Genomic DNA, 12,595 nt, shown 5'->3' with positions numbered 1-12,595 from the left:
AATTTTCTTGTAAATCAAAATTAAGAGGTCATTAAAAATATAAATATCAATAACAATATTCTCATTTATAATTTAAATTTTCTATAAAAGTATAAATATTAGTGTAGTAGCTCACGGCCGTTTACCCGTCAATGAATAATAATTACAACAAGAACACATTACTCATACTATATATGTATAATAGTATAACGTTCAAATAACATTAACAATAATAAAAGGAAAAAAAGAATATACATAACGAAGTGCACAAGTGTTCATATTAAGTAGAAGCACAGGACATTTTGTTACTCTCACTGCCAAATAAGTACTACCAAAAAGTGAGGAAGGGGAAAGTTCACATGACATAAGACCATTCCAAAAGATTAAATTCAGTGATCCAAAACTGTTTGTGTTAGTGCAGAAGTCAATAAAAATGTGAAAATCAAGAGTATTGATGGCATCAACAAGGTCTTTCTAGGATTAATATAGCCAGTTCTACCAGGTTATTATGTACTTGGGTTAGCTTTCAAGGATCTTGTGTGTTTCTTCATCAGCAGCAATGTTATCCATCTTCATCTTATCGATAACCTTAGTGACTGGTATTCCAGCAGCAGTATATGTCCTCACTAATCTATGATATATATCCCTCGTCAAGGACTCTGTGCTCTTTAATGACTTTACAATTTCCTCTATGCCTTCAACATCTCCTTGTTCTTCCAAGTAGTCTAAACAGGTAGTCAAAGTGATAGGATTTGGCTTCCAACCTTTTCTTGAAACTGATATTGCTTTTTTCAGCATCTCAACTGCCTTGGACATTTGATTTTGCCCTATATAGCTCATTGCCATTGTAATCCAGGTGCTTGCGTATGGTGTTCTTCCCTCTGCAGCTTTCTTGAAAGCTGCTTCAGCCTTTGTATAAAGCCCCTTTCTGCAATAAGCAAGGAGAAGCTTATTTAGTACGCGAAAATCATACATCATGCATTGGGACTCCCACTCCTCAAAGATCCTTTCAGCTCCCTCGATATCATCCACCTTCTCGAGAGAGCTAATCATGCAACAAAATTGTGTCTCCTTCACCTCAGCTAATGGCTTATAGCTATTCCAAACTCGGTAAAGCTCATCCTTTCTTCCCGTTTTGGCATAGAGAGTAAGAAGATAATTAAATGCCGATGTCTTCTTCCCAATAGGCATTGTTTCCTCCATTTTCCTTAACATTTTTAAAGCTTTCTCAATCAATCCAACTTTCAGATAGCCACTTGCAGCCACTGAATACGCTTGCCAACCATGACCAAGTTGAGGATGCGTTTCTAGTTGATTTAAGATTCTTTCCATCCCAGAAATATCAGATGCAGCAACATAAGCGGCCATTAGGTTCCTCATGGTGTACTTATCTTGAGGGATTCCATTTCTTTCCATTTCCTCTTTTAATATGTCAATTTTCTCAAACGCTCCATTTTGAGCATAAAGGTTGATCATTATGTTGTAAGGGAAGGATGATGTTGCTATTCCCTTCTCCCTCATTTCCTGTAAAACTGCTTCTGCTTTCTGAACAGAATTTTCTCGCACATAGCCACTGAGAAGAGCACCATATACATTGCCACTTTTTAGCTTATCTGAAATCTTCTCAAAGTACATTTCTGCATGTGCTGATCCATAAACTCTATAAATTAACTCCAACCTAACTGCAACATCACTGGGTGATAATGAGAAGTATCGACAATCAGTCATCCAATGTGACATCTGAATAACAAAAGGAACTAGAAAGGTCAGAAATTGGGACTTGAATTACATAAGCATAGAGGTACAACTTAATGAGTTCACAGCCAAATGCTGGAGAAAAACGATTCATGCAGACAATGCCAATTAATTTAAGACTAGGACTAATTATTAATGGCAATATACACGAGCACCTCATTGAGGTCATGATATGGTAGTAGCCTGAATCTTTATGGCTTCAATTTGTTACTCAGGTTGAATATGGCGAACACAATGCCCATCAACAATAAGACGCACAGAATCATGATCTCTGGGACTCTTTGACATAATCATATAAATCTTAACCAGCATACAACCGATAAAGTCATGTAGGCAAAAAACATCCAATCTTGAACTTCATCAACTACTGCTAATTTTTCATATTAGCAGGTCCATATAAATATAAAATTTAAGGACATAAATAAAGAGCGTGCAAGCCATAAAAAAAGATTGAACATTTATTGCTTCAAAGGAAAGGACTAAATTAAACAGATAAAGAGGGAAAAAAGGAGACCTCTAAAGCATGATTGAAGCGCTTATAACCCTTCATGAGATGAACAAGAGATTGAAGTAAGGCTTTGCCAACAGTGTGTCCTTCACTAACCCATTGATTTAGGACTGGTATAATCGACTCTTTTGGGTCCCTTACAATTTGAATTCGATCATATAATTTTGAACTTTCTGAAGAAGAAGAAGATTGGGTTTGGGAACGTGTGGAGAAGAATAGTGACGAAAAGTAGAATTGGGGATTTGGGTTCCATCTGGAAATTATTTTGGGTGAGAAATGAAGCTTGATTTTTCTCTTTATCATTTCCATTTTTTCTTCTTTATGAATGGGTTTTTGGGAAGCCAGAAGAGGGTTTAGCTCTAGGTGTAAGGATTTTGCAGTGAGATCTTTTTAGTTGAGCCTTTAAACGACACGTCGTATCAACAATGGAATCTCATTAGGAACGATACTGTTTTCAAATGCTGAAAGCATGTAATCTAACATGCCGCCATTAGACTTTATTGGGTATCTTGGTTTTGCCGGTATGAATGTGCATGACTACTATTATTATATGGGTTAATTGCACAGATGGTATCAAATTTTTGCACTTTTTTCCAAATGGTACCAAATCTTCAATTTATTTCTTTTTGGTACCACTCTTATTAATTTTGTATCTTCCGCCAGTACCGAAGAGGAATCCGACACTTATTTGTTGATGTGGCTGCTGGATTTTGAATTGATAACAGACCCGTTGCTGACTCAACAACTTAATCCTAGTCAGCAATTAACTAATTACCTTAAATTTGAGCTAAAAAATTGAGAGAAATTGTAATGAAATTGATTTCTTCCTCTAAGCTAACCTAAAAGTAACCGGTGGTACCAAACCTCAAAAATCAACACAAACCGCTCGACTTCCACCTCCATTGTCAACAATCTCTGAATCTCTCGTTTCTCTTCTCTGACCTTCTTCTTCATACCTGGACATTGCAACATTGTAGAACAATGACACTCGACTGGCGAGTAAGGGAGAAAGCCGAAGATCCACCACTATACTGTAAGTACAAGCGGACCGATAGTTATTCTGTGGTTATTGAAAGCTATTCTGCATCTTTCATTGAGTAATGCATGTTGCATTTATTTGGAAGTTAACAATGCAGAGGCTAGGGTTTTTCCTAATTCCTTTTTAAAAATGCAAAGAATGTTGATGATGTTTGTTTATAAACACTGCTTGTGTGTGGTTGTTTCACATTTGTTTAATTAATTTATTTTGCAGTGCCTAATTCCGAATACTTCACTTTATATTGGCATGATTATGGAGTTGATGTTAGAGGTGAACCTAAGCTATGGGATATAGGAGCTGTGGATTTTTATAGTTTAGATAAGATATCCAGAATAGAAATTGATTCAATGGCTAGAGAGCTAGGACTGAATCCTGAAACAAAGCTGATTATGTGGAACGATCCTACAAAGAGTATAAGTGATGGGTTGAGAAGCCTTGAAATTGATAAGAATGCTTTAGAAATGGCAATGAATGTGGAGGGTTCTAAATTAATGCATATATGTAGTAGGGATAAGTGGGAAATAAAAGAAAAAGCTAGGGAAGAAGCTAGGGCAGAAGGTGGGGTAGAAAGTGGGGAAGAAGCTAGGGAGGAGGCTGTGAAAAATAAGGATGATGGCAGCTGTAAGGATAATGATGCAAATTCAGAGGATAGTGAGTTTGTGGACTCTGATTATGACCTGAGGGATGAAGATGCTGATGATGATGCCATATTTGATGAGTTTGTTGATAAGGAGCTTGAGAGGGACATACTATCTGGTTCTAGAAGTGCTAGGCAATCTGCTGAGGAGTTGTCTGAAGAAACAGATGCAACAGTTTATGGTCCATCAGATGAGCTGGTGTCATGCTCCTCATCTGAACACAACGATGCAGATTCAAGGAAGCAGAAATGGCCTGTGTTTAATGAGGAGACTAACATGGTAAATCCCTGGTTCAAGATTGGAATGCTCTTCAGTTCCTTCAAACAATTCAAGGATGCTGTGAAGAGCTCATCAATCAAAAGCAGAAATCAGGTTATATTTGGGCCAAATACAAGGCAGAAATGCAAGGAAAAATGTAAGAAAGGATGCCAATTTTTCATTTGGGCCTACCTACTGAACTCAGACAAACAAACAGTGTAGATAAAGTCAGTCAATTTCATCCATAATTGTTCAAGAGAGGCATACAATAGGCATGTTAATGCCAATTGGATAGCTGAACAATATGTTGAAAGATTCAGAGCTGTAAAAGAAGATTGTGGTGTTGAAGTGTCCAGATTAAAAGCATGGAGAGCAAGAAATGCTACTTTGACATTTATCAATGGTGATGAGACAGAACAGCTTTCTAGCCTTCATGATTACAAGCTAGAACTCTTGAGAAGTAATCCAGGAAGCACAATAGTTTTTGGTTTGAATGAAGGTGTTTTTAACAGCATGTATGTGTGCTTTGCTGCATTGAGGGAATGATTTAAGTTTTGTAGTCCTTTCATATCTTTAGATGGTTGTTGGCTGAAAGGAGTATTTGGAGGACAGCTTCTCACAGCTGTTGGTTTAGATGCAAATGACTGCATCTACCCAATTGAATGGTGTATTGTGCAAAAAGAAAACAAGGAGAACTGAAAATGGTTTTTGGAGCTGCTAGCTCAAGATGTAGGGATAACAAACAGTTATCAATGGGTGTTTATGACTGACAGGCAGAAGGTATTCACAATTTGCTTTTCTATTCCCTCATATATTTTGGCATAATGGTATTAATTGTGTGTTGTTCTTTTAGAATAGGGTCTTATTCCTGCCATTGAAGAACTATTCCCTAATTCTTAATATAGATTTTGTGTTAGACATGTGCATAATAATTTTAGAAAAAAATTTAATAGTCTAGGGTTAAAAGAACTTGTGTGGGGTGCTGCTAAGGCAAGTTATATCCAGATTTTTCAAAGAATAATGGAGAAGTTTGCAGCAGCATCACATCGAACATAACTATATGAATAGCATCCCTCCTCATCACTGGTCTAGATCTCATTTTAGGACCGATGCTAAGTGTGACATGTTGTTAAATAACTTATGTGAGTGTTTTAACAATTTTATCTTAGATGCTAGAAGCAAGGGTGTGATAGCTATGAATGAGGTTGTAAGAACAAAATTAATGAAGAGGATACATAAGAACAAGGATGCTATGAAAAGAGTGGCATCTGCTTACTGCCCTAAGATATTGAAAAAACTAGAAAAAAGCAAAGAATTTTGTTGTATGTTTACAACAGAGTGGTCTGGAGGTGAGAGATTTCAAGTGGTTGGCCTAGGGGGACGGTTTGTAGTTGACAAACAAGAAATGACATGCACATGTAGGAGGTGGGATCTAACTGGAATACCTTGTTGTCATACTGTATGTGCAATTTGGTATAACAATGAGAACCCTGAATTTTATATACATGACTTCTACAAGGTCGAAACATACCTAAAATACTATAGCCATTTGATTAACCCAACCACCAATAAAGAATTTTGGCTCAAGGCAACTGCCCCACTAGTCTTACCCCCCAAACCAATAAAACCTAGAAAAGGCAGACCTGCTAGAAAGAGAAGGTTAGAGGAAGAAGAGATGGAGGTCTGATAAAAAATGGTAAGGTCACCAAGAAGGGCTCTGTGATGACATGCACAGTTTGTGGTGCTAAAAGCCACAACAAGAGGTTTCATGGTGCTGGTGCTTCTACAAGGAGGGAAAAACTACCTGTAAGTATGCCATTCTTCTCATTTACTTATGCCTGTAAGTATACCCAATTGGTACCAAACTGTCTTCTTTTATATTCAATTTGTACCAAACATTGGTAACTTACATCCAATTGATACCAAACATTGGTAACTTATATCCAATTGGTATATAATACCCCTTCAATTTCTTTCTTTCTTATTGTAGGTGAAGAGGAAGACAAAAAAAAACAGCAAAAGGAAAAGGAATCAAATGCTGCAACTACTGCTACACAGAATGTAGATGACCAACCTGATAATGTAGCTCCTACAGACACAGCTCCTTTAGGGACAACTTCAACATTTGATAATTTGTCACCGCTAATACCATTGTCACAGGTAAGTAATATGTCACCTATAATATTTATTCAGTAATGTCAACTGTTTGCTAACTTGAGACTTTATTATACGGTTATTCAATGTAACACCATCAGCAAAAGAATCAGAAAAACCTGCAGTTCACTCTACTACATCACCTTCAAAACCTACCAGCAAGAAGAGTAAAAGCATTAATGATTTGTTGAGTGAGCTGCCACCAGATCTGGCCATTGTAAGACTTTCAGAAACACATAAAGGAGGAACTGAAGCGAAAGAAAAAAAGACTTTCAAATCCTCAGGGTTGTTGAGCAAAAATCTTGGAGTTGAAGGAGTTACCACAATAATAAAACAAGACAAAGGAAAACAAAAGATTGATGGAAGTGTTTCAACAAAGAAGAGAGTTTGGGTGTCTCCAGGAAATGCAAAGAACAAAGGAATTACAATTGGAAACCCTAAAAAATAATGTTTATTTTGGTTGTTGTGTTGTTAATATGTTAATACATGTGTGGACCTAGCATGTGGTCCTTTGATAGAATTTCATTTTTTGTAATGGCTTTTGACAGCCTTGGGTGTAGGGTTTATGTGGACAGAGTTTCCACATCCATTCACTTTTTGTTTAAATATTTCATTATTTAAAGTAATCAACAGAGTACGATTATTTTCACTCAATTTGTCTGTTGCGAGGATTGCTCTATATAGGACATGTCTGTGCATATTTATCATAACAGTAACATTCAAATGAAGCAATATTAATCAACTACTGTAAAAACCAAATACTCATTTATCATTTCATTCATTCATCAGTAAATTACACGAGTAACAGTAATTGTAAATACTACTGTATCCAAAGTACATCTTTAAGTAAAGCTATATCTTAAAAATAACAATCCTAGCCACACCATAACAACCAAGCTTAGACAGGTCCATTCTGCACTTCATGCTCCTTCTTTCTTCTTTCATTTTCTGCAGCTTTGAATTTAGCAAATTAATCCATTCTTGTACTCATTCAGCAGCTCAGTTGTAAGGTCAGATTCACCACTGTCCATTTTTAAGTTAATAAAATGACAAATGAAGAAAATGTACAAGAAGAAGGTTCTTCATTACAACTCAAAACATATCAATGTAAGCTAAAACAACATTCCCAAAACTTACTATAATAGAGCATAACCAAACTTGCACCCGGATTTCCTTTCTGTTCGAGAGACCAAGCTTCACTTTCAGTTCGACAAACGAAGTCACCATGCACATATAGATCAGTGGCTTAACTCCAACACTAAACACAATGTAATCCAATACGACACGATAAAGAACAAGGAAGCTACAAAATCGATTATTATAGAAAGTAAATCGATTGATATAATAAAAACTAGGTTTCATAATTTGGAAATTTTCCTGATTTAGGATATTTATTTGGGGTTTAGGGTTATAAATTAGAAATAAAAACTAGATGTTTTTAATTGCTGAGTTGGATAACTATTTGTTGAGTCAGCAACAGATGTGGTAAATCGTGTGTTATCAATTCAAAAACCGGCAGCCACATCAGGAAATAAGTGTCAGATTCCTCTTTGGTACTGGCGGAAGATACAGAAATAATAGGAATGATACTAAAAAGAAACAAATTAAAGATTTGGTACCATTTAAAAAAAGGTACAAAAGTTTGATACCAGCGGTGCATTTAACCCATTATTATACCTTTGCTTCCTTTTGGTGATTTCCGGGGTTTCCCTTGACATCGGTTTTGATTGTTTAGCATTTATTGTTTAGCATTTATGCTGCTAATGTTAACAGATATGATGGTAGTGAGCTCCCATCAAATCTAAACACAATCCCAGCACTAAAACATGCCCGAGTTTCCAAAAAATAATGGAGAAACTCCCTTCACATACAACTTATAGCAACTCAGTGATTAGCAACTGTATTGGAACATATTCCAAGTATAAATCTCTAGTGATTAGCAACTAATAGCAACTTAGCGATTAGCAACTGCATTAGAACATATCCTTGATCATCTAACAGTGATTTCAAGCAGGACTATAATAACTAACGTCAGATGCTTCCCTAGACAGTGAACTCCAAGGCTATAGGCAGTTCTTCACCAAAATTCTGATTATCGTCTTCCACCTGATATAGGGCAATGGTTGCAAGGTTAGAATTTCTTTTACAACTTGCTAATTCATCATAAGCACTTTCTGAATATCCACCACGCTCCTTAATCATCTTCAAGAGCTTTTCTGCAGTTCCTACATCCCCCTGCTCTTTCAGATACTGAATACAGGCTACCATTATATGTATGCAACCTCGGCTTCCATCTGGATTTACTTTTTAAAATTGCTTTCTTCATTGTTTCTGTTGCTTTTATCATCCGACCACCTATATGATATCCAGCCGCCAAATGATGCCAAGAGGTGGAATCAGGCCCTTTCTCACTCTCTACACAAAATCTTATCAAATACCTTCTCTGGAATAAGAATAAATCATCAGCAAATCATTTAAATAGCATCAGAACAAGAGTTTTCCTACCAGACAGCAAAATCGGATTCACAGTCCTTTTATACATTTAGAAAGTGCATAATAGTACATTTACAAAGGCTTGGTGCATAATAGTAAATTTACAAAGACTAATGATAAGCCAATGTGCTAGACATTTTGGTAGAATGTCACTACTACCCAAATAAAAAGTACACAAAAATACTAAGCTCACATGATATTAACCCCATTCCAGAAGATGAACTCAGTGACCCAAAAGTGGTTAAGCCTCGGTGTTCAAACTGTGTGATATTGCTCAGAGATTATCTCAAGTACTGATAGCATCATCCCATTGGAGAAAGATCATCACCACTTCAAATGGAGGAACTGCTTTCACATCTTGCATGTAATAAATAGTAATTAGCAAACTGTATTAGGACAGAATCTCAAGAGTACATCTCCAGATTTAACAAGGAAATATATTCAATCTCATCTCCTTGATCATCTACAACTGATTTCAAACAGGGCTGTAACTGATGACATACCTTTGCTTGTGAACTCCAAAGCTGTAGGTAGCTCTTCATTAAAATTCTGGTTATTGTCTCCCATCTTGATCACAGATCTTGTGTGTATCTCCATTAGCAACAAAAGCACCCATCTTCATCTGGTCATGCACCTTGGTGACTGGTCTTCCAGCAGCACTATACATCCTCATTAATCCATATATTATATCCCTCATCAAAGTTTCCAAGCTCTTTAGTGACTTCATTCAAAGGTTCCAAGCTCTTTAGTAATTTTGTAACTTCCTCCACTCCTTCAACATCCCCTTGTTTTTCCAAGAAGTTCAAACAGGCAGTCAAGGTCATGGAATTTGGCCTCCAGCCTTGTCCTGAAATAGATAGTGCTTTCTTCAACATTTCAACTGCCTTATACATTTGATTATGTTCTATGTACCCCATCGCCAATATACCCCAACTGCTTGCACAAGGTGTTCTATCCTTAGCAGCTTTCTCTACAGCCGCTTCAGCCTTCTTAAGAAGCCCCTTTCTGCAATAAGCAAAAAGAAGTGTATTTAGTACGCGAAAGTCATACATCATGCACTGGGACTCCCACTCCCTAAAGATCTTTTCAGCACCCTTAATATCATCCAGCTTCGAGAGAGAACTAATCATGGTCATAACTGATGTCTCCTTCAACTCAATCAATGGCTTATATGTATTCCAAACTAGGTAAAGCTCATCCCTTTTACCAGTCTTTCCATATAGAGTAACAAGAATATCAAAAGCCGAAGTCTTCTTTTCAAGGGGCATCACGTCCTCCAATTTCCTTAACATTGTCAAAGCTTTTTCAATCAACCCAAATTTCAGATAGCCACTTGCGGCCACTGAGTACACTCTCCAGTCATTACCAAGTTGGGGATCCTTTTCTATTTGATTCAATATTCGTTCCATCCCAGAAATGTTAGATGCAGCAACATAAGCAGCCATTAAGTTGCTCATTGTGTATGCACCTCGAACGACTCCATTTGTTTCCATTTCCTGTATCAACATGTTGATCTTCTCATAATCTCCATTTTTAGGGTAAAGGTTGATCAGCAAATTGTAAGGAAAACATGAATTTGCCATTCCCTTCGCTCTCATTTCCTCCATAATTGCTTCTGCTTTCCGAACAGAACTTTCTTGCACGTAGCCACTGAGAAGAGCACAATAGACTTCTCTGCATTTGAACTTATCAGGGAGTTTCTCGAAGTACTTTTCTGCATGTGCTGATCCATAAATTCTATGGACTAACTCCAGCCTAACGACAACATCACTAGGTGATAATGTCAGGTTTGGACGATCAGCCATCCATTGTGATATCTGAACAACAAAAGGAACAAAAAGAGAAGAAAAAGAAAAGAACGGTCAGAAATTAGGATTTGTTTTATATAAACATGGAGGAAGGAACAATTTAGTGCATTCACAGTTGAATGCTGAACAAAGAAGACATTCATGTATACATTGCCAATGCGAGCTAAGGATTATTTGCCTGCATGAAGCACAAACACCTCATCCACACAGTGAAATGGTCCATGACCATGTTAAAGCCTGTTCAACAGTCACATTGGATGTGCTAAACACAACCCTCATCAACAGTAAGGCCATGACTCAGTAAAATCCATTGGAATAAGTGATGCTTTATTAGAATCATATAACTAACATTGACTGAACACAGGACATGAACCAAAATCATAATAATGGTAACCTATCTCAGATTTTCTTAAAAGAAATGCATAAAAAAATGTTTTAAAAAAAAACAAAGAGAAGGGACCTGTAAAGCATGGTTGAAGCGGTTGAAACCCTTCATGAGGTTAACGAGAGATCGAAGTAGAGCTTTCCTAACAGTATTTCCTTCATTGACCCATTGATCAAGAACTGGTATAACTGAGGCTTTTGGATCTTTTAAGTTTACAATCTGATGATACAATGAAGAGTTTTTGGGAAAATATTGGATTTGGGTTTTAGTGGAGAAAAATACCCTTGAAGATTTGAGTGGGAAACTAAGCTTATTTATCATTTTTCTCGAAAAACATTTCTACTTTTCAATAATTTTGGGATCAAAAAGAGGGTTTAAGGATTTTGGAACCTTCACACGACCTGTCGTTACAAAAACCAGACACGACTCCACCGCACGATGCCGTTTGAGTCCAAGTTGTAATCGTCATGGAAAAAAAAGGATATTTTACCTTATCAAGCTGGAACGGGCCTTATGGCCTGATAACTGTCAAATTAGAACGGCCAGTACTGTTAAATAATGGCGGCAACAGTTATCAACACAAAATAATGAGATTTTTTCTTCACCGTTCTCATATATTACGCACATAAATTATAAAAATTAAATAACATAAACACCATTGTTTTAGACCACGAATTCTTTCCTAAAGCAACCGAGAACGAATGAAGTAGAGGCAGAAAACCCATATCTCATTTTTCATAGTTATCTAAAATACTTTGAATGGATTGGAATTGAAAGGTACACATTGCCATGGCACCACCACTCTTGACTGGCACTTAATTGAAGTGCTTGTTTTTGCCACTACGACTGTTGTTACATCATATCTGTGTTTTCTTCTTGTGATTTTATGGGTTTAATATGGGGACAGTTGAAGTTTAGGAATTCAAAAACTACGCAGCTTAGTTGCTTGCTAATTGTCTCAGGAATTGCATATTCTTTGTTTCTCTTTAGGATCGCTTTTCCGCTGCCTCCGGAAGTTGAAGGAGACTCAGTCTAGGCACATTATCCGTAGGATAAATCAATTGCACTGTAATATAATCTGGCCTTAAAACATACCTGCACGTAGAGACCTGTGTGAAGGGTTGCATAGAGCTCGACTTTATTTATTTATTAATTTATTTTTGGTAGCTGGATCCCTGGGTCGACTGAGTAATCAACGGATCAATGGCTAATACTTGGAGTATTCATGGATTGATTGGCTTTGTTTAATCACTTTTCTTTTTTTCCTTTGAATGAACAAACATAACTTGTATCAAGAAAAGCTAGATGATGAAGAATGTTATGCATGAAGAAGAAGAAGAACAACTACTTGCAGTTGGAAATCGCATCAATCAAACAGCGAGAAGATACAAAAGTATTATCTCATAACTCAAACAACCATAACTTTATGTATACATAAGTAGCCATCCTCTTATAAACAAATTAAAAAACACTCTGCTAAGTAAGAAAAGAGACAACCAGCTTAACCAACAAAAAGAATATATAGAACAAATTCTACTTGTACTTCAATCTTGCTATTATATATATATGTATAACTCA

The 12,595-nt window shown here is 36.6% G+C and overlaps 3 protein-coding genes across 6 annotated transcripts; 1 reads left to right on the top strand and 2 right to left on the bottom strand.

The window, feature by feature from the left end:
- Nucleotides 1–165: 165 nt before the first annotated feature.
- Nucleotides 166–2,740, bottom strand: LOC8262075 (pentatricopeptide repeat-containing protein At2g20710, mitochondrial). Its single transcript, XM_002517881.4, has 2 exons — nucleotides 2,249–2,740; nucleotides 166–1,719 (listed from the first exon to the last, which is right to left on the bottom strand). Exons 1-2 carry the CDS (start codon nucleotides 2,549–2,551, stop codon nucleotides 499–501), a joined length of 1,524 nt encoding a protein of 507 aa, XP_002517927.1. The 5' UTR covers nucleotides 2,552–2,740; the 3' UTR covers nucleotides 166–498.
- Nucleotides 2,741–5,372: 2,632 nt separating this feature from the next.
- Nucleotides 5,373–5,864, top strand: LOC107261162. Its single transcript, XM_015718433.1, has one exon. The coding sequence runs from the start codon at nucleotides 5,373–5,375 to the stop codon at nucleotides 5,862–5,864; it is 492 nt and encodes a 163-aa protein (XP_015573919.1).
- Nucleotides 5,865–8,166: 2,302 nt separating this feature from the next.
- Nucleotides 8,167–11,463, bottom strand: LOC8262077 (pentatricopeptide repeat-containing protein At2g20710, mitochondrial). Of its 4 annotated transcripts, XR_007216811.1 has the most exons (4): nucleotides 11,093–11,463; nucleotides 9,328–10,641; nucleotides 9,018–9,181; nucleotides 8,167–8,774 (listed from the first exon to the last, which is right to left on the bottom strand). XR_007216811.1 is itself a non-coding variant. In XM_015718427.2 (2 exons), the coding sequence occupies exons 1-2, from the start codon at nucleotides 11,336–11,338 to the stop codon at nucleotides 9,484–9,486; spliced, it is 1,404 nt and encodes a 467-aa protein (XP_015573913.1). In that variant the 5' UTR covers nucleotides 11,339–11,463; the 3' UTR covers nucleotides 8,849–9,483. The 4 variants fall into 4 exon arrangements, 1 of the variants encoding a protein (XP_015573913.1); XR_001535131.2 differs by lacking the exon at nucleotides 8,167–8,774 and having other exon boundaries at nucleotides 8,849–9,181; XR_001535132.2 differs by lacking the exon at nucleotides 8,167–8,774 and having other exon boundaries at nucleotides 8,849–9,169.
- Between the last annotated feature and the right edge of the window lie 1,132 nt (nucleotides 11,464–12,595).

This window comes from Ricinus communis, chromosome 7 (genome assembly GCF_019578655.1).
Source record: "Ricinus communis isolate WT05 ecotype wild-type chromosome 7, ASM1957865v1, whole genome shotgun sequence".
NCBI lineage: Eukaryota > Viridiplantae > Streptophyta > Magnoliopsida > Malpighiales > Euphorbiaceae > Ricinus > Ricinus communis.
The sequence above is the reverse complement of the archived record's forward strand: the minus strand, read 5'-3'. Positions and strand labels throughout refer to the sequence as shown.